This window comes from Coloeus monedula (genome assembly GCF_965178545.1).
Source record: "Coloeus monedula genome assembly, chromosome: 12".
Classification (NCBI taxonomy): domain Eukaryota; kingdom Metazoa; phylum Chordata; class Aves; order Passeriformes; family Corvidae; genus Coloeus; species Coloeus monedula.
This window is the reverse complement of record NC_138792.1, coordinates 4,767,782-4,791,428: the sequence shown is the minus strand read 5'-3', so window position 1 is coordinate 4,791,428 and position 23,647 is coordinate 4,767,782. Positions and strand designations below refer to the sequence as shown.

The following is a 23,647-nucleotide window of genomic DNA, read 5'->3' as shown; positions in this document are numbered from 1 at the left end:
GACTAGTGCCATGATCATACACTGTCCCCTTAAGCAGGCTGTTTGTTGTCTGATTAGTTCTTTCAAACAACTTAATTATTAATGTGCCAAGGCAGAACAGCTTCAAACTGTAGCAAAAACTATATTACTGCAGATTAACAGCAAGCAGTGATTTCTAGATTCATGATGGAGATCTTTGCCTTGGTCTATCTGCTTATGTAGGTCTGCTACTAGCTGAGGTGGAAGCATAAGTCTGTGCCACTGGCTTTTAAAGTGTTGACAGCAGAGAAATGGTGATACTCTGAATTTTTGTTGTCTATTACAAGCTGAAAGAGTGTGAAATAACGTTATAGAAACCTGTATTGCCTTCTCCTTTTATTCCTGGTCTTGGGTCCTATGGGAGATCACATGAAGGGAAAGCATTCCCTAAAACAGTCAAACTTAAAAGCAGTATTTCTTGTAGATTGTGTGCAGTATGGTGAAAAACAGAAGTAACTGAAACAATGGCTTGCTTTTTTTTTTCCTGAAAAGACTAGTTTATGACCAGTTCAGTGGACAAACAGGAACCTAACATGAAGCCATTAAGTCACTTAAATATGTTGAAAATACCTTCTCTACGCCCAAGTTCAGAGTCTAGGGAGATAACTTCAGCTGCGCTGTAATACACTGACAGAACTTTCCTTTCTTAGACCATTCCTCTCCATGTTTGTTTTTATCACTTTGCCATAATCTAAAAGAACACCCACAGATGCACCTTCACAAGTGAAGGCAGGACACAAACTCAATTTACATCAGTGCAACACTTGATGTTGTGTGTGAGCTCACGCAACTGTGTTGAGAGGAACGTTATTTTCTCTTTTTCCCAAATAATTCTGGTGCCTCTGACTTCGTGGTGAGATGGGTAGAGCTAAGCCAGCTTGATTATACACTCTGCTTGTTAGCTTTAGCTGTTCACCTGTGACTTGGTTCCTGGAGCTCAGTCTGAGCTGGCAGGGCAGTGGATGTTGAGGAGGCCCGTGTTTATGTCAGTCTGATGGGCTCGGTGCTGCACCGCCGAGCTCAGCCCTGTCCTCTGCATGTCAAATCTGAGCTCGGCTCTGTCCTTTGGGTCGCGCCCCTGGGCTCAGCCCTGTCCTTTGGGTAGCACCCATAAACTCAGCTCTGTCCTTAGGGTCACATCCCCGGGCTCAACCCTGTCCTTTGGGTAGCACCCATAAACTCAGCCCTGTCCTTAGGGTCACATCCCCGGCCTTTAGGGTGTCCTTAGGGTCACATCCCCGGCCTTTAGGGTGTCCTTAGGGTCACATCCCCGCCCTTTTGGGCAGACCCGAACCTCGTCCGCTCCCGGGGCGGCAGCGCGGGCCGAGGTCGCCGCCTGGTGGCCACGCAGCGGCAGTGCCCGCGCGGCTCTCGCCCCGCCGTGCCGGTAGCCAGCATGGCTCCCGCCCCTCACAGCCACGGCTACGAGCCGCTGCCCTGCCTCAACAGGGCTGCCTCACGTGGCAGGGATTAGACAATGGCCCAGCGGCCCCACCGCCGCTGCCCGTGCCCACAGCACCCCGTGCCGGGCGGGAGCGCTGCCGCCCTCGCGTGGGCAGAGGAGCCGCTGCAGGCGCGGGGCGGTCCCCGGGGATGGGGCTCCCTCCGTAGCGCCGGGCGGGAACAGCTTGCCCACCCCCAAAAAATAGGCTCCCTCCCGGCGCGGTCAGACGGTGGCCAGTCCGCCGGGGAGCTGCCTGTCCCGTTGCTCTATCTGCTCGGGATACCTCTTCCATCAGCTTTGCCTCAAACCACTAAAATCCACAGCTTTTGGATCTCCCGCAGCTCTGTTGCAATTTCCCCTGCTCCAGTCTCACCTTAGTCTCTTTACTCATGCTCGGTTTTGCCCTACACACTAAGATGTTTCTTGGCTTAAGTGATCCTTCACCTCACTTCAGTGTTCACTTCATCTCCTTAAAACCTGCAACCCAATCCCTGACAGAGAATCTGCTACCCCATAAAATGGGCTCTCTGCATCCCAGGGGTTTTCCTGGGGCGCAGGCCTACTGGGAAGGCTCGTGCCCACAGCTTTGCTCTTCTGTGTGCAGCTGGTCTGTGTCAGAGTCGGCAGAACACACGGATGCAGGAGGTGAACCTCACTGCCAAACTGCTCACAGCTGACAAAATCTGGGGTGCAAGGTTGCTTGCTTGTCGGAGGGATACTCCTGGCCATTGCAATGCTTTCAGCTTACTCCTTTGGGAGTAAGAGCAGTGGGTGTCCCTGCACAAACTCTCCTGCAGTGCTCCAGACCCTCCACTGATAAGGCTTTAATCTGCACATTTCATGGAGTTGTTCAATAAGTTGCGCCGAAGCTGTCAACAGTAGTGTGGAACAGGACCCGCTGAGCGCTGAGGCTTCTGCCTAAATTGGCAGTTGCTATGTCACTGCAGAATGCCATCACCTCCCTGTAAATCAGCTTTCTCAGGTCCTTTGCAAGTGGCAGAAGATCAGAGGGGCACCCTGAGATCCCGGGCACTGACACATCCATTCAGTGACGAAGAAAGTTCTGAGTGCCCATTGTGCATCCTGGCTCAACAGGAGCTGAGACTTGGAGCGGGGGGGGGGGGGGACATAGCTGTGCTGTGCCACCGGGAGGGAGGGGGAAGATGGAAGGCATCAGCCCATCCATCTTCAGGTGCCATCAGGCCTGTCTGGAGCCCTCCTTTCATCTGCTGCTTTAGCAAAGTTCAGATGTACTGCTTCGGAAGCATTTCTCTTGGCTCAAGGCAAGAAAGCACTTTTACTTCTGTGCTTCTGCCTTCAAAGCATGCCCCGGTGTGTCAGCCGCGCTAGCCGTGGTGACCGGGATGTGTCTGTTCGGGCTTCCTCTGCCGGGAAGGGAAAAGTCCCTTTTGTCCGAGGGGCTCCCACAGCCCCTCGCTCAAAGGCGCGGCGATGCACGAAGCTCTGCCTCCATCTCCCGGGAGCTCTCCCTGGAGTCTCCGTCTGCCTGGACGTGGGCTGCCTGCAAACTCCTTTGCGCTGCGACGCGTGACGGCCCCGGGGCCCCTTCCCCCTCTCCCCGCGGCGGCATCGGAGCCGGCGGGGCCCGCCCTGACCCCAGCCCGGCCCCCCGCCCCGCTCGCAGTCTGCCCGCCTCTTGCCGGCCTGTGCGGACCTGCCGGGCCGGGGGCACACCCAGGAGGGTGTGAGCGCAGCGGGAGCCGAGTGCTGGCACGCATGGGCCCGGGGAGAGCCCAGCCCCGCGCTCACCTGGCCCAGCTGCGGGAGCCCGACGTCCGCGGGGAGCAGGTATTTTGTCCCGGCGTGGCTGCCCCGGCCGTGGGGATGCTGTCCTGCGCTGGCAGGGCGGCACGGGGAGGGGGTGATCATCCCGGCTCTGCGGGAAGCTGAGAGGGGGAAGGAAGGGGGTTGCCCGCGCTGTTCCCACGCTCTGGAGAGCAGGAACGGGGAGCCCAGGGCTGGCTGCCCGGGCATGAGACTGAGAGTGGGGGATCTGGGCCAGGCTGTGCTGCTCTTACTGGTTTGGGTCACTCTGTGCCCCATGCTGAGCCCGTGTTCTGTCCTACGAGGAAAGGGAACAGCGGGGTTAGGCACCAGCTCCTGCTGACCTGCCTGTGGCACACAGCCTGGGCTGGCTCGGCTACACCAGGGCAAGGGGATCTTGACCTGTTCATGGCCACCAGGTTGTCCTGTGCGAGCACTCCTGGGGCACGGAGGTCCTTGTGAGGCTACCAGCATATGCTGCCGTGTGACTGTGGCAATGGGTTTGTCACCCCTTCAGATTCCCTCTGCCTCCCACACTAGGGCTGTGGCGTGCTGCGGGGGTTGTTTGGTGGGAGCTAAAGGAGGGGTCCTTCAGCCGTGATGGACCCCCAGCTCCCACTCTGCTGCTCTCCCACTGGAACCGGAGCAGAAGCAGAGCTGGGTCTGATGTGTACCCAGCCCTGCTCTGTCTGGGACCTGTGCCCTGCGCAGGGGTGTTGCGCCATAACTACTGATGCTACTGCTGCAGTCGCACTCCGAGCCGGAGAACGGGGTGGCATTTCCCCTCCAAACTCTCCGGACAGTACTGTTGGGGTAGATTCGTGACCAGTCCTGTGCCATTCTCTGCCAAGCTCCAGTCCTGGAAGCAGCAGTCCCTTGGAGCAGTTGAGTGCTGAATTACAGCTGGTGCCCACGGCCACTCCTCCTGTACTGTGTACCCTGCGTGGGAGCCTGCCAGCAGCTGCTGACAGCAGTGCTCTGCCCATGTGAGCAGTGGCAGGGGACAGGGTGACTCCAAGTGGAGGATGGCTGAACCCACTGATCCCTGGTGGAAGTGGTGGCTCTGCTTCTGGTGATAGCGGGGGTAGGGGCCTGCAGCCAAAGCCCCTGGGCATCAGAAAGGAATTATCTGGTTCTACACCCTCCTGTACTTGTGTTAAGGCTGACTCCCTCAGTGCCATCACTGAGGAGGTCACAGCTGCTGGTCTGGTCCCTAGAAGGTAGAGGGGATGGCAGATGTTGGGCTCTGCTTTGCTGCTCATCATCCTCTGTGCCTTGGCTGGCTGGACCTGCTGATGGCGGCCTCCAGATGTCCCCCAGCCTGCAGAAGCTGCCTGGCCAGGGATGGGGTCCTGCTCTTGGGGTGGTACCTGCCTGTGCGTGACCCTGTGCTCTGTGTGGGTGCTGGGGAAGGCTCTGCACCCCAGCCCTGGAGACCCCCATAGTGCTGGTATTTAGGATTAAGGTGACAGGCTGGGGTGCTGCCCTGTTACAGGGGGAGACCACGCTGACCTTGGCCACAGCTAGGGCATGGCAGAGCCACTCTCGTCTGGCTGGCTGGGCCTGGGAGGAGCTGGGCTAGCTCTGCTCTCCCTCTCCACAGCCCAGATTGGAGTGGGACACAGCTCCACAAGGCATGCCATTGCCTCCAGCACTGGAGAGGATGTGGCTGGGAGGATGTGGTCAGCTGGCTCTCATGCCTGGCTCTGTGGTCACAGTGAAATGAGAGCCAGGCTTAATCTGCAGGGTGATAGTGTTGCATAATGTGCCTGGCCTGTTGGGGAGGTTGCAGTAAGGAGGAGGAGCATCTCCACAGCAGGACAAGAAATAGTAAACATGGGATTTCTCTGGGTGGATCAAGGGATACCTCGTTCTGGGCTCCCTGCATCTCCCAGCCAAACACCAGGAATCTGGGGATCATAGCAAAGCATCCAGGCCCTCTCCCCTTGACAGTGCTTGGGGAACTCAGAGGTGGTCCTGCACCCAGCCTGGATCTCCGTGACTGTAGAAATGGGTTCCCCCCATAACTGCCTCTCACCCACATCCCCCCCATAAGCACTGGGACCAAAGCCATCCAGTGCTTGCTCAGCTGCAGCTCGTGCAGCCACACTTGGGATTCCTTGGAGTGCAGGTTGAGATAAGGAACTACCAGGATGGTGCTGCATCAGCAAGGACCTGGACTTAGAACGGGAACTTTGTTGCATGTACCCCCAGCTGCAAACAGGAGCCGTGGCATGGGGCTGGACAATCCTTGCAGGTGGGAAGCCTGGGTGCGAGGTTGCTGTCAAGCTGACTGGCAAGGCTGCCTGCCCATGGAGCCTGCACAGTGGTCCTGGCTCCCAGGCAGAGTGCTGAACCCTGGGCTGGGGAGCAGGCCCTGCTCCCTGCCAGCTCCAGGCATGCCCCAGCTTGTTGGGTGAAGGGTCCCAGCACAGCCTGCTGAACAGGTTGGGCTGCACCCTGGGCTGCTTCTTTCCCTGGCACCATGCCTTGCCTGGGGACACAACCAGCAGCCCCACTATGTCCCAGCACTCTGGGCCACCTGCCAGGGTACCTGGACACAAAATGCTTCAGTGGGGTGGGGGCAGTGTGTAGGGAGGTCTGTGCCAACACACTGTGTTGTATCCCCCACAGGACACCTGACCTTTGCTCTGGGACAGTCTGCTGCTATGGCAGACCCCCCTGGCTGCTGCTCTACCTGTGCCACCTGCCTGCTCTGCCCCTACAGCTGCCAGTGGATCACTGCCAAGAAGGAGAAGAGGAAGGGCCTGAAAACCACCAAGGTGATACCTGAGTGATGCTGACCTAGGGCTTGCCAGCCCCTGTGTGGGAGTCTCAGAGTGGTGGCTGGGCTGGGGAAGGGCTCTGGCTGGGATGGTCAGCCCAGACACTGAGCTGCTGACCTCTTGCTGCTGCTCCTGCTTCCCAGGGCCGAGCCCCAGGAGAGCTGGGGTGCTACCTGGCACCCTCGCTGTCCAGGGACTGCCCTAGCCTGGAGCAGTGAGAAGGTGAGAGCTGTGTTCCTGCTGGGTGACAAGAAGGGTAGAGCAGCGTTAGTGTGCATCTGCAGCTCTTGCACGTTCCTGGAGCAGAGCAGAGCCCTCGGGCTGAGTGTGGCAGCAGGTCCGGGCACCTGGCCAGGCACGTGGGAGACACAGTTCCTGGGCTGGGTGTGGCCCCACCAGGAGGGTGTCCCCAGCAATTTGTAACCTGGGAGTGGTGAGGCCCTGGGATTCTCTGAGGTCTCCGACTCCCATGGGAGTGGCTCTGCTGCTGCTTGTCTTGTCTTGCCTGGAATGTACAAATAAGTCTGGGTTGCTAGGTGTCCCTCTGGCACCTGTGGCACCCCTCACCTCCCCTACACACTTGGGACTAGTGGCTGGGGACAATGTTGCTGGACGCAGTCTGCAGATTCACCACGGCAAGGGCAGTTCTGAAGCACTGCACCCCTCTCTGCCCAGCCCACAGATCATCCAGCTAGAAGGGAATGGGACCTTGCTCCCTGTCCCTTCTTATGTCCAAAGTCCCAGCCTGTTCCTAGGGAGTGCTGCATAGGAAAGGAGGCAGTCATTTCACAGGGGCTATCTTCCCCATCCTAGCATAGGCAGACTTTTAGTTTGTTGTAGGACATGCTCATCCATCTTTCTGTAGCGTGGGTCCAGCTAAAAGAGCCAGCCAGGGTAGCTCTGGTCCCTCTCCATGGGGCAGCTCAGTGCCTGCACCCCTGGGCCAGTGCCTGCTGTGACCCCCTGTGCTCCCCGCTGCTGGCTGGCTCATACCAGGGGTCTCAGAAACCTGGCCAGGAGCTAGGTACCCTGAAGGTGTGCGTATAACTCTCATCTCTGGCTTCCAGTGTGACTGCAGTTGGTTCCTTTTCCTCTTCTGCGTCTTCCTCTTCACGCTGGTGTGGCTCTACTTCGCTATCATCATCCTCAATGATTTCCACAACTTCAATGAGTGAGTAGGATCCCACATCCAGCCTTGTTCCCCACGTCACCCCTGCCTCTCTGACGCTCCCCTTTGCTGGCAGATTCATCTTCAGGGAGAGGAAGCTGTGGCTAGACTGGTCCCAGGTCCTGCTTATAGCTACGGCTGTGCTGATCAGCTACTCGTCTGTGCTGCTGGTGAGCCCTCCTGATCCTGCTGGGCTGGGGGGATGGATCTGTGCTGAGCACAGGCTGCCGTGCCCTGGGCAGAGCTGGGAGGAGCCGCAGCATCTGCAGCTGGGTCAGCCTGAGCACGGCCAGAGATCCTGCCTGTGCCAGGGGGCCCGAGCTTCTGTGGCTGAGTCCAGTGGCCTGTGAGGGCTGAGGTGTGGGGTACAGCCCAGCTCTGACAGCTCCTTGCTCTTGCAGGTCCTTGCTTTGTGCCTGCAGCTCTGCGGCCAGCCCTTGAAGCTACACTGGGTGCACAAGGTGAGAGACTGGGAGTGCAGGGAGGTGGTGCCTGTCCTGGCTGCCCTTGCACCTTCAGAAGCTGGGACCAGCCTACTGAGGCTGTGTATGGCTGCTGTGACCCCACTAAGTGGCTGTGTGTCCCCGCTGAGCTGGGCTGCAGCTGTCAGTTCCTCAGCCACATGTCTCTGGGATGGGAATATTCCCAGTGCTCAAAGCATAGAGCACAGAGCTCAGCTGCAGACCCAGATGGGAAAAGTGGGGTATCAAGGCTTGCAGGGGCCCATGAGGAAGGGATGAGGAGGACTCTGCCTAGCCTGCAAGATGCTGTGTGCTCCCCTAACTGCCCTGTGCCCTGCCCCACAGGTCCTGCTGATCCTAACTGCCCTGGTGGTGGCTGCAGCCTTCACAGGGCTGGGAATAAAGTGGGCGGAGGAGTGGAAAAGCGCTCGTGTCTCCCTGCAGGTGAGTCACCTTGATACCAGGGACTCCCCTGCTGCACCCAGTGCCTGGCCTGTGGGGTTGAGCTGCAGGGTGCTGACTGAAGCCCCGAGCATGGTTGTGTACACTGGGGGTTAATTCCCAGCCCTTGACTTCAGCTGCCTGGCTAGGCAAGGTGCTCCTTCTGCTCTTGCAGTCCTGCCTGGAGCAGCTGCCACCAGATTGATGAATGATGGCTGGAGCAGAGCAGGGAGTCTCTTCTGTCCCCCAGGAGCCTGTCCCTCCCTTCCTGGCACTGTGGATCTTCCAGCAGTACTGGCTGCAGTGGCAGGTCCTTGGCATTGGAGCACGTGTATTTTGGGGACAGGGACTGGTGCTGGCTGACACCCCGTTTGTTTTTGCCTCCCCAGGCAACAGGTCCCTTCCTGCACATTGGAACTGTGGGGGGAATGACGCTCCTTGCCTGGCCCCTGGCCAGCTTCATCTACCGCACCCGCAAGACAGGTAATCCCCCTCCAAGATCTCCTCTTGTCACCTTGGCTGGTGCCCTGCTTCCTGCCACCCAACCAAGCAGCACCATTGGCAGAGTGGTGCTCAGGGAGCACCAGTGCAGTGGGAACAGGTCCCCAGTGTGGTAGGAATGCCTGCTCTTGGTTGCTTCTCATGACCAGCCCTTGTTGCAGCTTCAGCCCTCCCTGCCTTGCAGGTGAGGGAGGGCTACAGGTGGCAGAGTGCTGCAGAAGTGCTGAGTTAGGATGCAAGGACACGTAGTGGGCCAAGAATAAATCTGCAGTGTTCCTGAGGCTGGGGATGCAATGTTTGACCTAGGGCAATGACAGGTTAATGCCAGCTGAAGCGGCCTTGGCTTGTTCCTAGTGACCTGAAAAATTCTTCCTCTGTACCTCAGCCCCTCTAACTTCTGTCTGCCTGTGCAGGTCTCAGGGTGTTTCTGCTGCTTGTGTACTGTGCAGTGATGATTGCACTATACCTGGCTCCCTTGGGAATCACCTCCCCTTGCATCATGGAGGAGAACCAGCTTCCCCCCAAGCCAGCCCTAGTTGGCCATCGAGGAGCACCCATGGTGAGTGACCAGCACCCTGGCTGTGGTCTGGGTGGGTGGGGCAGGCTGCTCCCCCAGGAAAAGCCAGGCTGTGCCTGGCTGCAGGGCACAGATCCTTGTGGCCACAGGCCTGGACAAGCTCTGGCCAGCCCAGAACAGTGGGGTCCCCACAGCAGCCAGGGCAGCTTAGGCTTGGAGGATGGGTGAGCACAGGGTGAGGAGGGGGGTGCAGCAGCTGCAGGACAGAGCTGCTTCCTGAGCACTACTGGACCAGGAGCACGTGACTCCCAGCAGAAAGCCTGGCTGTGTAGTGTAGGCTGGGAAGCAGGGACGAGGCAGGCTCTGGCTCTATCCCCTGTCCTTTTCCATCCCCCACCATGCCCAGGTCACCCCAGTCTCACTGTGGTTGCCCTAGAGCTCAGCCAAGCTGCTGGGTGCATCCAGGTGGGTTGAGTGCCTGCCTGCTGCCCCATCCTGCCCATGCTCTCTGCACTAACACCATTCCTTTTTCCAGCTGGCCCCCGAGAACACCCTCATGTCACTGCACAAGGCAGTGGAGTGTGATGTGCAAGTCTTCGAGACAGACGTCATGGTGAGGTAAAGGTGCTCAGAGGGAGGAAGGGGTCTGTGTATCCTGGGATGTCACCTCCCGCAGGGGGCATTCTGGAAGACACCTGGAGGACTGATACAGCCTGCATTTGGATGCAGCCCTGTTCAAAGGGCTCTGCCACTCCCACCTTCCCAGTATGGGACTGGCTCCAGCTTGGTGTCCCAATGATTTGGGAGAGGTACTGGGTTTCTGTCCTCCCCATGCAGATTGCCTTCCAGGGAGGGAGGCTCCATCGGGGGAGGGGTACTGCTTGGAAAACAGACCCTGGCTCCAGTTCATCTCATGTAATCCTGTTATTGGGACAGCTCTTTTAGAGAGCAGGGAGCTTCTTGGTTCCTGGCTTGGTCTCTAGGTGCACACTTTTGTGTAAAGGGCCACAAGTAGAATAAGGGTGGGCGGGTACTGTAGCAGGTGGCTGGGAGGGGGTAGAAATGCCAGGGCAGGGATAAGAAACGAACAGCTTGCAACATATGGCTTTCCTCTGTGCTCCTTTGCCAGTGCTGACGGGGTCCCATTCCTCATGCATGACGAGGAACTCACCAGGACCACCAACGTGCAGGCTGTGTTCCCTGACAGGGCTGCCCAGAGCATTGCCTTCAACTGGACAGATCTCCAGCAGCTGGATGCTGGCAGCTGGTTTCTGGAGGTCAGGAATGCCCTTAGGGTGGTTGGTCAGGAATGGGGTGAAGCATTAGCCCTGCCCTGGGGCTCCAAAACCTTCCCTCTGGAGCACTGGTCCTGGCAGACACCTGGACAGGGTGCAGAAGTCTGCACAAATCCCTTGGGTGCGGTTATGCCCCAAGCTGGGCTTTGTTCTGACTCCTCAGCTGAGTCATGGAGGAGGCTGCTTTGAGAGGGGATGTCTCGTGTTTGCTCTGAGCTGCACAGCCTGCCTGGGCTTGAAGGCAGCCGTGGCCAGGCTCTTCCCCAAAGGTGACTAACTACTGCTGAGCAGCTTTGAGTGCCCACAGGTGTTGGGACTGCTTGAATTCTGCTGTTAGTGGGGAGAAGGGTAGAGGTGCCCGATGAATGTGCACAGGGAGGATTCCTGTGCCTGTCTGCACTGGAGAGCACATGGAGAGGCCAGTGTAGGAAGCTGAGAGTCAGAGACAGTTTGGGACGTGGAAGCTTACAGGTGGTCTGCCTGTGGTGACTGCCCCTCTCTCCCCCTTGCAGCGGAGGCCATTTCCCACTGTGCAGAGTCTTTCCCCTGCTGATCGCAATGAGACAACCAAACAGAGGATCCCATCCCTGGAACAGGCTCTAGAGGCAGCCAAGCAGAGCAACATCTCCATCATGTTCGACCTCCGGCCTGAGAACCACAGTGACTACCAGAACTTTGTCAATGTCACCCTGGAAGTGATTTTACAGTCAGGCATCCCACTGCAGCAGGTGAGTTGGTCACCACGCCACCCCTGCCAGGCCCTGCTATCACACCCTTGCCTGGTGGGAGGTGCCCTGTCAGCCACACAGAGCATCCCTGACACCCCATACACCACATCCCCGTGCGTGATCCCTGCTGGGCAGCCCTGCCCAGCTGTGGGGTTCTCTAGCTGGGAAAAGTTGCCAATAATTAGGGTTTAATGCCTACAGCTTCAGACCCCTCTAAATACTTTGGTTTCCCAGCACTGTGCACCCTGGTCTGTAAACAATGACTCAGTCTAGGGAGGGGACCAACACTGCCAAGCACGAGCAGGAATACAATGCCACCTCCCCACACTCCACCACAACTCTCCCTGCAGCTCTTGGACTCCTGCTGCACCCTCCTGTGTTCCCTTTATGCTTCCTCCAACCTCTGCAGCACAGGATATGTGCTGCCCGTAGGGGATGAATCAGCACTCAAATCACCTTTCTTGGCCTTTTGGGAATGCAGAGCAGGAGGGGATGTAGAAAAGACTTCTACTATAGTGCTGATCCAAGGTGCATTCTCGCTGCAGAGTTGGGTCTAAATAGATTGACTTCTTGACTCTTTAAATGACCCAGAAAGGACTTAACTGTTGCAGATTTCCTAGGCTGGAACTGCTTTCTCCCTTCAGTGGAACCTGTTGTGCTTACTTCTTGGCTAGGGCAAGCTCTTAGGAGACTGTCCTGGCTGAGATCCTCGTGGAGGAGCTGAGTGTGGAGATGGAGGGCAGGAAGCAGCTGTCTAAGCAGGCCATGTGTGCCTGGACCTGCGAGGGAATATTGGAAGAGAGCGAACTCTCTGGAGCACCTCTCCTCTGCACGTACTCTCTGGCTCTTCCCTAGGTCCTCTGGCTTCCAGATGGGTTCAGGGAAGATGTCAAACAGCAGGCCCCAGGTGTCCAGCAAGTCTACGGCCGGAAGAGACTCAAGGATGAGAAGGAGCCAGTACTGCATGTCAATCTGCCCTACCAGGACATGAGCTCTGAGGAGATCAGGTGAGAACCCTTTCCCAAGTGCCTGGGAGTTATGGAGGTCTGGGCACTGTCCCAAGGACCAAGAGAGGTGAGGGCCGGCTGAGTGCTGGTGTGCTGCTGGGAAGGGCTGGGTGTGTGGCTTGTGCACAAATGGCAGGGCTGGTACAGAGGATGGAGTTGGCTGCAGTCCTCTGTCCTCTGCCTTGCCAGCAAATCTGCCCTGGGTCCGGATCTCCAGACAGTTGCTCTGTGTGGCTGCAAGTGCTGGATCATACCCCAATTGTACAGCCCTCTCTGGCTGTGCAGAGTGTGGTGGCACCCTGCTGTCTCCTACTCTGACCACAGCTGTCCCATGCAGGCAGTACCGCCAGGACAACATCTCTGTCAACTTGTATGTGGTGAACCAGCCTTGGCTCTTCTCCGTGCTGTGGTGCTCAGGGGTGAGCTCTGTCACCACCAACGCCTGCCAGGTGCTGAAGGAGATGAAACACCCTGTCTGGCTGCTTGTAAGTGACCCCTCCATCCTTCACCCTGCCCCACAGCCCTGTGTGGCAGGCACTTGTGGGTGCCTTTCTGCAGCAGCCCTGTGCAGCTGCCTGGAGGGTGACTTCTGCTCACTGCTGTACTGGCATGGGAACATGTGACCCTGTAAAAAGGACTGGTGGCACAGCAGGCAGGGCTGTACCACAGCACACCATCCCTAGCTGGTGTTCAATGGCTTGTCTCATTGCCTTGCAGCCCAGCAGCACATACCTCATGATCTGGATCGTTGTAGACTGCGTTTCCTTCCTTATCATCATCTGGGCCTTCGTCTTGCTGAAGTAGGTTTGATCCCTTTCCCCCTCCCCAGGCAGGTCTGTTTGGGGAGATTGTAGTGTGCCCTGGGTGGCTGGTGCAGATCCAAACCTGCTGCCACCCTCTGTGGACTCAGATCCTGGGCAGGTCCTCTCCTGTCTGGCTAAGTAAGACAGAAGTGTGTGGAGGCAGCTTTTATCACCAGGCAGCAGCTAAAACTCTGCCCCGACCCTGCCTCGAGCTGCTGCATGCCTTAGTTCACACTTCCTAGCCCACTCTGCACCCCAGGGCTTGGTGGGCTGAGGTTGGGGGATCCTGATCCTGCTCCTTTTTACCAGTGCTGCAGGCACTGAGAGCAGTTCCCTCTGGGACTGCGGGGCCCCACAGCCTCCAGCTGGCAGCTCAGGGGAGGGAACGGTGAGACCAGACTTGCATGCTAACATCGATCCTATTCCATCTCCTAGGAAATGTTCCCACAGAAGACAGCCAGCGGGTGAGTGCACACGGAACGAGAGCTTCCCTCCCTTGGAGCCAGGCTCTGCCTGTGGGACTCTTTTCTAACAGGCAGGCAGCTTTCTTCAGCCAAACGTGACGGAGTGGTTTGGGATGGCTGGGGGAGGGAAGGGAATCCCAGCCCAGGGAGTTCCTCCTGTCTTGCCCTTAACAAACAGCCCTGTGGGACACCACTAGGGAATCCCACATCCCCCAAGTATCCTCAAACCTGCTTTTCAGGCTACTCTGCCTGTCACTGCTGTGGGATGGTGGCTGCCCACAATGACTGGTTTTTTCTCTGTCTCCTCAGAGTCTGAGACGGATGTGCTGCTCACGAAGATCAACAGCTTGATGCAAGAGTGACCCCTCTTGCCTGCGTCAGCCGTGGGGAAGGGCTGCCAGAGTCCTGCACAGTTCAAGCAGGGAGCACTCCTCAGGCCAGCTTCGAGGCACCTTTCCTTTTCAGACTCCTTCATGAGCCTCCCTTCTACCTTGGCCTTCCTTGCTCCTTTTCATGGTGCACAGCTGCCCTCAGCTGAAAAGACTTGGAACTGGGTTCTCATTGCCCACTGGCAGCAAGGAACTAAAGCTTTGCAGGGGTTGCCTAGGGGCAGAATATTTACCCAGCAGTGCTGGGGCTGAGGCCTCTCCCTTGGGGTTTGGACAGGAACGGGGATTTGGGTCGCTGTTTGGTGCAGGGGGAGGCCTGTTTCTGCCTGTTGTCAGCAGCTCTGCAGCCAGTGATGGGGCATCTGGTTTAAGGGCTGCTTCCCTGGGAGCTGCCCTGTCCCATGGCTTGAGGAATAGGAAGGGGGGTGCAGAGTGGCTTGTCACAAGACAAAGGAGAAGCCGAGCTCTTCACCCTCCCATCCTGACCAGAAATCTTGTCCCGGCTGCTGCTGGCTTCATGTTCACGGGACAGGGTCCTGGCACTCCATGCAGCAGTTAATGCCTGTTGCTCGGGAGAGAAAAGGAGTAGGGCTGGGGGTGGTGGGTGGCAGGGGCTGGCAGGACCGCGCTCACGCTCCTGCTGCTGCTCCAAGGCAGCAGAGGGAGCGGTGGGACTCGGCATCGGTCACATTGCAGCACGGCCTTGAACAGGGAGAGGGGTATCGTGTCAGTTTGACTTGTTGCTGTCTATTTATGTCAATAAAGCAGAGGAGCGGCAGACAGAGCCCGAAGGGGTGCGGCGGGCACGCCTGCGTCCTCCCTTCCGCACCTTTCCCTGCCGGCGGCGCTGCCGGCCCGGAGAAGGAGCCGGCGCAGCCCGGACGGTACCGGCCCGGGGCGGGCTCGTTCCGTGTCGCCTCCGTGCCACCCACTGACGGCACGGGGAACCGGGGCGGGCAGCCGGGCCCTCCGCAGCGGGCAGGGAGGGGAGGCCGAGCCGGGCGGGGCTCCCGGGACGCAGGCCGCGCCGCGGGGCAGAGCGGCGGTGGCGCGGGGCGCTCCCGGAGGCGGTGCCGGCGGGCGGGGGGCGGCTCCCGGCCGGCTCGGGCGGGGCGGGGCGGGGTGGGGCGGGCGGCGGCTCGGCCGCTCGCGGGCTGGCACGGACCGGAGCGGCCGTCGGCCACGGCGGAGCGATGATCCGCCGGGAAGGTAAGGAGCGCACTGCCCGGCCCTGCCCGCTGCGCCGGGCACCGCGGTCCCGCGCTCAACAAGTGTCTGCTCTGCCGGGACCGGTGCTGGGGCCGCGCCCGGTGCTCCGCGCTCCTGCCGGGCAGCTCCCGCCCTCGCTCCCCACCGCGGGCGGCCGTGCGACCCAGGGGTTAAGACCCAAGGACTGGGCGCCCTCGCTTCACGGCCTCCTCGGGCTGTGGACACGTCGTGCCGCCGTGGCTCAGAGTGGTGGCCGTGGGATGCTCTGTTTGCAGCTCCCTTGCGTGCTGCGGGGAGGAGAGCGGGCATGGGGGTTTGGGCTCTGCGAGGAGGGGTTTCCTCGAAGTGGGACTTGCCTGCACGTTGAGGCACGTGGAGATGGGCCCTGGACACCATGTGCTGTTTCTTGGGTGCTGTAGGAAGGGTCCCCTGGTTTCCCTGCCACGCTGGGTGCACAGCACTTCCCCTCATCCGCAGCCAGCACTCCTCTGCTCCAGCTGGCTGTCACCCGGTACGAGTGGCCAGCAACACAGCTGTCAGCACAGGGTGCGTGCCGCTCTTGCTGCGCAGCCTGGGCTGCGGTGGGAAGTTTACACCAGGTTCACAGTCTTTGTGTCCTGGCGTGGTGGCCCCAGCTCTCCATCTGCTTCTTTAGCTTCTTCTGATGAGGGCAGGAATGACCAGGCAAAGACACCTCAGCCCTGCTCATGGTATGCTGGGCAGTGTCTGAAGCCACTGTTTTATCTTGCAGAAAAGGAAGCTCTTAGTAATAGCATAGGGCTAGGATTGCTATAAAGCTCGGGGAAGTCCCTTCTTTTACTGGAGCAAGTGTGGAGCCCAGCTCCAAGTCGGAGCTGTTCATGCTTCCCTTTCCCTGTTCTGCTCCCACGATGAGTCAGTGTGGGCTGGTGACACAGGCAGGAGGGACCCCCTTTCTCTTTTGGCCAAGGAGAAGCTGGGTAAGCTGGGACACCAGGTGGCACGTACCCAAGCAGACACAGGCCCCCTTGTTTGATGACCTGAATTCTCGAGGGCCCTGTGATGAGCAGGGTCATCCTTTCTGCATGAGTTCCTGGCTTAAAAGATGAGTCTCCAGCAGTGGCGGGACAGCTTCCCTGCCTTCTCACACAGACGCTCTTTGTCTGCAGTCTGCCTGGGTGACAAAGGGAAATATCCACTGATAGGGCAGGGATGGTCTCAAGGTCCACAGGAGCTCACCGCCTGCCTGAGATATGGGTCACATCTGAGGTCTGGGCTGCACTGGCAGCTCTGGCTGTCTGCCCAGAGAAGTATGGAGGTGTCCAGGGAAACAGATGACAGCCCCACTATTTTAGGTCTAGGGTTTTCTCACAGCTATGGCGAGCCCAGTCATTAACCAAAACGTTGCTTCATGGCAGCCTCCAGCTCCCCTCCTCACCAGCATCTCCTCTGACCCCAAGGCATCGTGTTCCTTTCCCAGTTGTCTCCTGCTGACCCATAGCTGCTTGGTGGTTTGAGCAATTCTTATGCTTCACCCTGTAGAAACCCAAGTTTTGCCACTCCTGTAGCTGAGCTGTTTGCACTACGTGAATGGGCCTACGCTCAGCTTTGCTGCAGCCATCTGGCCCTGTGTGGGAGACTGCAGTTCCTGCAGTATTCAGTCCTGTAGTATTCATAGCCCTGTGCAACCAGAATGTGTCCAGCTCCTGAACGGCTTCTGTGTCTGGGAGGTGGCAGAGGTGTTCAGGCTACCCAGTGACACAGGGTTCAGAGGTGAGTCAATCTGATTTTAGCCCCTGATTTTCAGGGTTGGTGGCAGAACCACCTTTCCTCCAGTCCCTGCCCAGGTCTCTGCCATGGGCCCTCAGTGCCTCTCAGCAGGGTTAGCTTTTCCAGGTGTGTGTAAGGAGACTGCTTTTGTGGCTGCCTGACTTTTAAAAATGCAAACTGGAAGGCAGCTTGAGGCATTATCCAAGGCTGCACTCGAGCCTTCCCTTAACATCCTTCAATGTTAATGCCTTGTTACTCCTGTGTCATCTCTGCAGACACTGAACGGGCAGTGGAAATTCTGACCAGATACCAAAGCACCCTGCGGTCCCCGGAGGAGCAGGAGTTAAAAGCTTCCATTGGAAAAGTCTCGCACATCTTCCAAAGTGAACTCTTCCAGGCTCTGCTGGGTAAGCCCCTGTCTTGCAGTCCCTTGCAGTCCCTGCAGCCTTGTGTTTAGTGGGGTCTCCCGGGAGCCTGATCCCACCCCGGTGCCTGGCACTGACCGGTGTATTCTGTGGAAACACTTGGCATGTGATGCCAGGGAGCTGGGCTGTCTTTCGCCTCCAGGGCCTGGGCAGGAGATACCAGGGCTGCAATCACTGGGTGTTTGTAATGTGAACAGGATTCCTCAGTTTGATTGAGGACAAGGGGTAAGGCCTTCTTGATCACACCATGCCTGGTAAGGGATCCTGCCCTGCTGTGAGCACTCTCTGTGCTGTGCAGGCCTGGTGTGTCCAGGAAGGAACACTAAATTTTTCTGTCTTTAAGAGAGAATCCACATGTACCGAAGGTCCTTTGGGGTATTCTGGCCTTCCTAGTGCTTAGACCCACCAGCACTTGTGAGTAACACGCTGTTCCAGCAGCTCCATTTGACACAAGGAACAGACTTAACAGTAAGGCTCATCTTGGGGCTGGACACCAGAAAATGACATTTTGAGCACTGTATAAAGTTCTCCATGTGGATTGAGACAAATGCAGCTGGAGTCTTGCTGGACCATGCAGCTTCTCTGTGCAAGACACACAGCTATCTTACTATTCTCCTTAAGGTCTGTTCACTGTGGGCCTTGGGAAACGCTTGCAGCCCTCGTGGTTTCTGTTCCTGGATCTCCTGGGAGAGAAGCTGAGTTTCCCTGCTGTGAAGGAACGGAAAGCACCCCAGAGGCTCTGCACTCTTAGAGGAAGACCCAGGCCCCAGGGTGCAGAGCTCCACATGTGGTCTGTGGCTCACTCTCAGTGCATTTTGACCCAAGGTTGTCTCAGCCCTGGTGCTCCCCACCACTGTCGGTATTCTCGTGGCAGCTCTCACCTTTTCTTCACACCTCTGCAGCCAGAGTTCCACTTCTGTGCCCGCAGAGATGAGTTGCCCACAGCTCCTCTGTCCTTCAGGTTTTCAGTTGAAAATGAAGTTGTGTGCTGTGTCCTGAGCAATTTAATTCTTCCCTTTTTTCTTTCTTGCTGTTGGAGCATCACCTGGAGGCTTTCAGTCCCAGCATGTCCTTTTAAAGGTCTTGTGCTGAAATGTCTACGCTAGCAGCAGCAGAGACATGTGACAAGGGTGGACTCCCCAGGGCAAGTGAGCCCCCACGCTGAAGGAGCCAGTGTACATCTCCTTTCTTACCTTTAATTTATACAACCTGCTCTCTAAATGATCTCCTTTCTTATCTCTTAGTTTATACAACCCGCTCTCTAAAAGATCCCCAGCCTGGAGGCAGTGATCCCGAGCAGGGCTGTGACCTTGACCAACCTGACATGAGCCCAATACCCCTGGCTGCTTTTGTGTGCTGGCCAGTTCTCCCTGGGGCTGTGTGAAGGCAGCGAAGCAGCTTTCCCAAGGCCCGGGGCTGTTGCTATTAGTGCAGAAGTGCTGTGGAGAGAGTGTGGCTGCGGAGAACACGTCTGCACGAGCACCGAGCCGGCTGCAGCTGCACGGATGCTGCTGAGTCCCCAGCTCCCTGCTCTCAGCTGTTTGTCTTGGTGTCCTATCAGCCCTGGCACGAGGGAGTGTTGGGAGTGTCCCTTGTTTACTGGTGACCTTTTCAACTGGTTTAACAGGATATTAATTCCCCGTGCCAGAGCGAGCCTTTCTCTAGATGTGTTTACCTAAACTAGGAATTTGCATTAATTACTTCCGCGCCCTCCCCTCCCCCCCCCCCCTTCCCCTTGGAGTGTAGATTTGTGAATTCCTCTGTCCCAGCATGGACATTGCGTGCTCACTGTGGCCACACAGGGTTGGTACACACTGGGTTGCCTCGTGTCCATGGTCCAGACCCACTGGAGCACAGTAACAACTCTGCAAGGGTGATAGAACATTTCTGTTTTATTTATTATCACCCCTCCTTTTCCCAGGGGGCCGCTGTGTCTCTGAAGTGTGCTCCAAGTCACAGCACTGGCTCAGTGTGGGAGGAGGATTTGCAGGAGAGCACAGACATACTGCTCAGTGCAGAGCTCCTGTCTCACTGCCCCACACCATGCCAGATGCTTCTGGCTCTGGAGAAGCCTTAGCCTGCAGAGGTCCATCCTCTTGCAGCCTTTCAGCAACACAGCCCTGCTTTTTTAAGCCCCTGGGGAAGATGAATGTGTGAGCATGGTCCATCCCTGTCCTCAAGCTGCCTGCTCTTGCAGGTAATGCTCTCCTGGAGCATGCGTTGGCTGATTGGAGTTTGAACATCAAAATGCATCAGGCCATAGCAGAGCTACCAGCAGTGACAAACATCATGGAGTTTGCCAAGTTGGTCCACATGAAAAATGCCAGGGATATGACTTTGCATACGCTTTTTTTTTTTTACAAGTAAGCTGTTGGGGGTCTCCAGAAGCCCCAACCTGTGTTGTGTCCCAGGATGCGTCAGTGTTGTGCTGGGTGTATCATCAGTCACTGCGATCGTTGCCTGGTGTTGCTCTGCACATGCACCATATTCTGCCAGACTCCCCTGAGCACAGCACAGCCCTTTAAATCCTTGTGGCCACCTCCCTGTCCCCGGAGCTGCCTGTGTCGGGAGCACGCTGCCTGTGCCAGGACGGCTCCGGTCCCGGCGGGTGCCGCGGCTGGCTCGGCACAGCGGTGCGGGAGCTGCTCTGCACTGGAATGTGCCAAACCCTGCTCCGCACAAAAGAAATTCCTTGGCTGTGCAGAGGGAAAACAGGCTGTGCTGGCTCCCTTCTCCTGGCCCCTCTCTCCCTGTGTCTGAGGCTGTGGAGCCAAGTGCGTGACTTGCAAGGAAACAGCCCAGCAAAGGGGTGCTCCAGGAGCCTGGGTTGGGGCGATGGTAGCCCCGCTTTCCCTTTGCACCGTGGAGCCCCTCAGGGAGATGCTTGGTCTCTTGTGCTGCTGGGGAGGATGGGGCTTGCACACAAAAGCAGCTCCCTGACCTTTCCTTCCCAGAGCCGGGGCTGAAAGGGACTGTTGTGCCCTTTGCAGCGGGAGAAGCTGGTGGACAGGCAGGGTTTGTGTCTGTCCAGCTATCCCAGCTGCCAGCAGCCCAAGGGGCCGAGCTCCTCCCGAAAATCCTCTGGATCTCAGCTCCTCTCCTGTGCCTGAGCAGTGGCCAATGCAGACCTCTGTAAGTCCTGTCAGCTGCTTGAGGCCCCAGTCCTCCCCTGCAGCTCCTTTTACCCTACAAAAGATTCTTCCCAGAGCACCCTGATGTGGTGAAGGCAGAAGGAGAGGCAGGAAGTGCTTCCCTGGGTGCAAAAGCCCAGCAAGACCAGCTTGCCAGCAGCCCTGCCTCACCGGGTAATGGCTTCACCGGGTGGCTGCAGGAGCCAGGGTGGAAAACTGGAGGAATGTGGAGGATTCCCAGCCCTGAGGACTCCTCCTCTTGCAGATTTGCCCATAGCAAGGGTGGAAACTTGCAGCTTGCTTGAAAAAGATCTGCTGTGGCAGCCGTGGGTGTGAATGGCAGTGGGGCATGCCTGGGGGTCTGGTGTGAGGCTGGGGTTTCTGCTTGGGGTAAATCCGTGGTGCTGCAGCTGGTGACACTGCATGCATTGGGGGAGAAATGTCATTTTCTGGAAGTGCATGTGCTGGCTGGCACAGGGGCACTGCATTAAGAGTGCAGATGCTGGTGCTATAGAAATATTTAATGACATTTATTTGACATGTTAACCCCGGGAAAAAATTGTTGGAAAAATTCTAATCTCTGTAAATCTCAAGTTACTTTTCCTTATTAGACCCAGAATGGATTTACATGTCATCACACAGAAACTGGGTGGTAAAACAGAACATGCAGCTTCATCTTTTGCTACCACAACATCCTCTTATGGAGGCTTTTCAGGTATTGCTGCTCTTAAAGTGCACGGGTGAGGCAGACTTGTGTGCAATTTGCGATGCTCCTAAGAAATGAGGGAAACCAGCATATATTTAAATTATCTTTAATGCCACGTGCACGTGTCCTAAAATGTACTTCTGTCCTTTGCTGCCTGAACCCTGTCCACCAATCCTGAAACTCGTCTAATCCCTGGTGCCAGCAACAATTCTCTCTTCTGGCAAGCACCTAAACTGGGCTGAGGGTTTTGGAGGTGGAGAGTGGCTGCTTCAGGGGACAAGTTTCCTGCCCTTCAGGTGCCTTGCCAGCTTGGCTGCCCAAGGCTCTGTTCCTGCAGCAGATGGGTGACAAAACGGGGTTGCCAGCAGCAGCACACCCCCACAATGGGGCTGTTCAAATCCTGTTTTCATTCTTGCAAAGTTTTGTGTGTTCCCAACGTAATCCATGCAGCCAGAAGCCGCTGCTATCCTGTTACGCAATTATTATTTTTATAACCAGGCGGAGAGATGTTTTAGCACGAAAACAACGTCCAGTTTCTCTGGCTGTGAAGTGAGTGCTTGCTGTGACCTCATGTCTGATTTGGGAGGGTTTCAGGGGCTGCCAGCAGCCTGTTTGGCAGCCAGGGGGCTGTAGAGGGGGTGCCCCAGGTGCGATGGGTACATCTGGGGACTCCCACTCCTCCCATCGTTGCTAGCTGCCACATGTCTCCCAGGGCACAGGACAGAGCCTGGCAGCACAAAACAGCAGCTCCGAAAGTGGCACTGATGCCAGGCAGTGGCACGGTGCTCCCTGCGCTCGGGCAGCCACAGAGCCTGGCTGGGCTGCCCTTGGGCACCCAGCTGGCCTGCCAGCAGCTGCAATTTATAGCAGCTTTCCCCCTCCAGCTGGGTGGTCAGCAGATAGGGCAGCCCCTGAGAGCTGGAAGATGGGGGTTGATGCAGCTCTCGTCCCATCTGCAACAGGGCTGTGCTGCTGAGGTGCACGGGCACATGGTTAAGCACTGGGAAAGAGGATAGGGAATTGTGTCTGGGCGTGCAGCCCTGCTCTGTGAAAGCATCCCTGGTGGCACAGGCAGAGTGGGAGCTTCAGATAAAGTTTATTCTAAAAGCTGTTGAGTCACAGGATGAAGAAAGGACACCCTTCCTTTCTAAACTCATCCTCAGAGAGGAGCCTGGGTGCAGCTGGAGCTGGACTTTGTCAATGGTATATGTCTAAAGGATTATACAGGTGTAATTGAACCTTTATACAACTTTGTCCCACAGGATTGAGGATGATAAAGCTAATGTATTCCTATAAATATATTAAATGATTTGTTTAAATTGATTACAATAATGGAAAGGATTAGAAAAGAAAGAGCTTAACCAGAATTATTTACTAAACAGTATGGATAACTATAACTACTACTGTAGTGCACTGTTTTTGAAGCAATATTAAAGCAATTGTATTAAAGCTAGCTAAACAATTATCAAATAGAGATTGATGTTACTCACCCATACCAATGACCAAGGGCAAATCTCTGACTCACCCCTCAGTGACCTTGAGGGGTGTCCCCACTCAAGGGAAGGATCTTCACGCAGCTTAGGGAGGTATGATAGAAGTCCTCACTGTGCAAAAGTGTGACTGGCCTTTTATAGTATAAAGTGATTGACTTTTTAGATTACGTGTTATCACTTTTTAGATTACGTGTTATCAGACTTAATCAGCAAAATACACTTTGTGCTGAAAAAGGCGTGAGCAGCTCTTTAGCTTCTTCTTCTCTCCACTCCTGACTCACTTCCATATCAGAGTGTGCACATTTGTGCTGCTCCCAGCTTCAGTCAGGGAGCATGTCTTGCATGTCCTCCTGGTGGGGTCAGAGTTTGGGCAAGCTGGTCTCAGTATTTTTCAGCACTAAGAACAGCAGACCCTCCTCACTTGATGTTATCACTGCTCCACAGACCCTCCTCACTCAGGCCTTCACTGATGAACTTGTGAGACAAATTTCCAGCTGCTCTATCCCTGCTTAGGCAGAGCATCCTGTTACACCTGGGAAATAGCCCTCAGGCAGTGGTCAGCATGTCCCTGCTTACACTGCCAATGCTCACCAGATCTCCTGTTGAAATCTTTGTGATGTGGGCGTTTAATACCTCGTGGTGCCTTGGTGTGGCATAGTTTGAGGTGTGAAATCACAAACTGGAGGGCAAGTTCAGGTTCTTCATCCATGAGTTCCCAGGGAGCGCCACGGGAATGGCCCCGTCCCCCTCAAGCTGAGACCCACAGCTTGCCCCTTGAGTCACTCACAGACGAGGAGCTCTCCAGCTTCCTCCGTAGCAGATGCAGGTACACAAAATAAACTCAGGCTCCTGCTGTGTCTTTTCCTGCTTCAAGTGATCATTTGTGCTGCCTTGAATTTTTGGCCCTGCTGACTTCACCAGGCTTCCTGTTTCCCAGGTGCTTGAAGGGATTTATTACTTTTTTTATGGCTTTTGGAAGGCGTTTACCAAACTCTTTTGGCCGACCTCTTGGAGCTTTACCTTTAACCTCTCAGCATTTACCATCCATTCTGGTTTTCTCATTTAGATGCAGCTTCAGCAGTTTAGATGAATGTCTTCTCATTTTCAATAGCCTCTTTTCCTCTGCA

The 23,647-nt window shown here is 56.5% G+C and overlaps 1 protein-coding gene across 1 annotated transcript; it reads left to right on the top strand.

Moving 5' to 3' along the window:
• Positions 1–5,916: 5,916 nt before the first annotated feature.
• GDPD2 (glycerophosphodiester phosphodiesterase domain containing 2) lies at positions 5,917–13,780 on the top strand (the record flags this gene model as incomplete). The annotated part of the gene is made up of 15 exons (XM_082289440.1): positions 5,917–6,030; positions 7,101–7,204; positions 7,278–7,371; positions 7,603–7,662; positions 8,008–8,106; positions 8,493–8,586; positions 9,018–9,163; positions 9,657–9,739; positions 10,251–10,398; positions 10,929–11,144; positions 12,000–12,151; positions 12,489–12,636; positions 12,869–12,951; positions 13,390–13,418; positions 13,728–13,780. The coding sequence occupies 15 exons, from the start codon at positions 5,917–5,919 to the stop codon at positions 13,778–13,780; spliced, it is 1,623 nt and encodes a 540-aa protein (XP_082145566.1).
• Between the last annotated feature and the right edge of the window lie 9,867 nt (positions 13,781–23,647).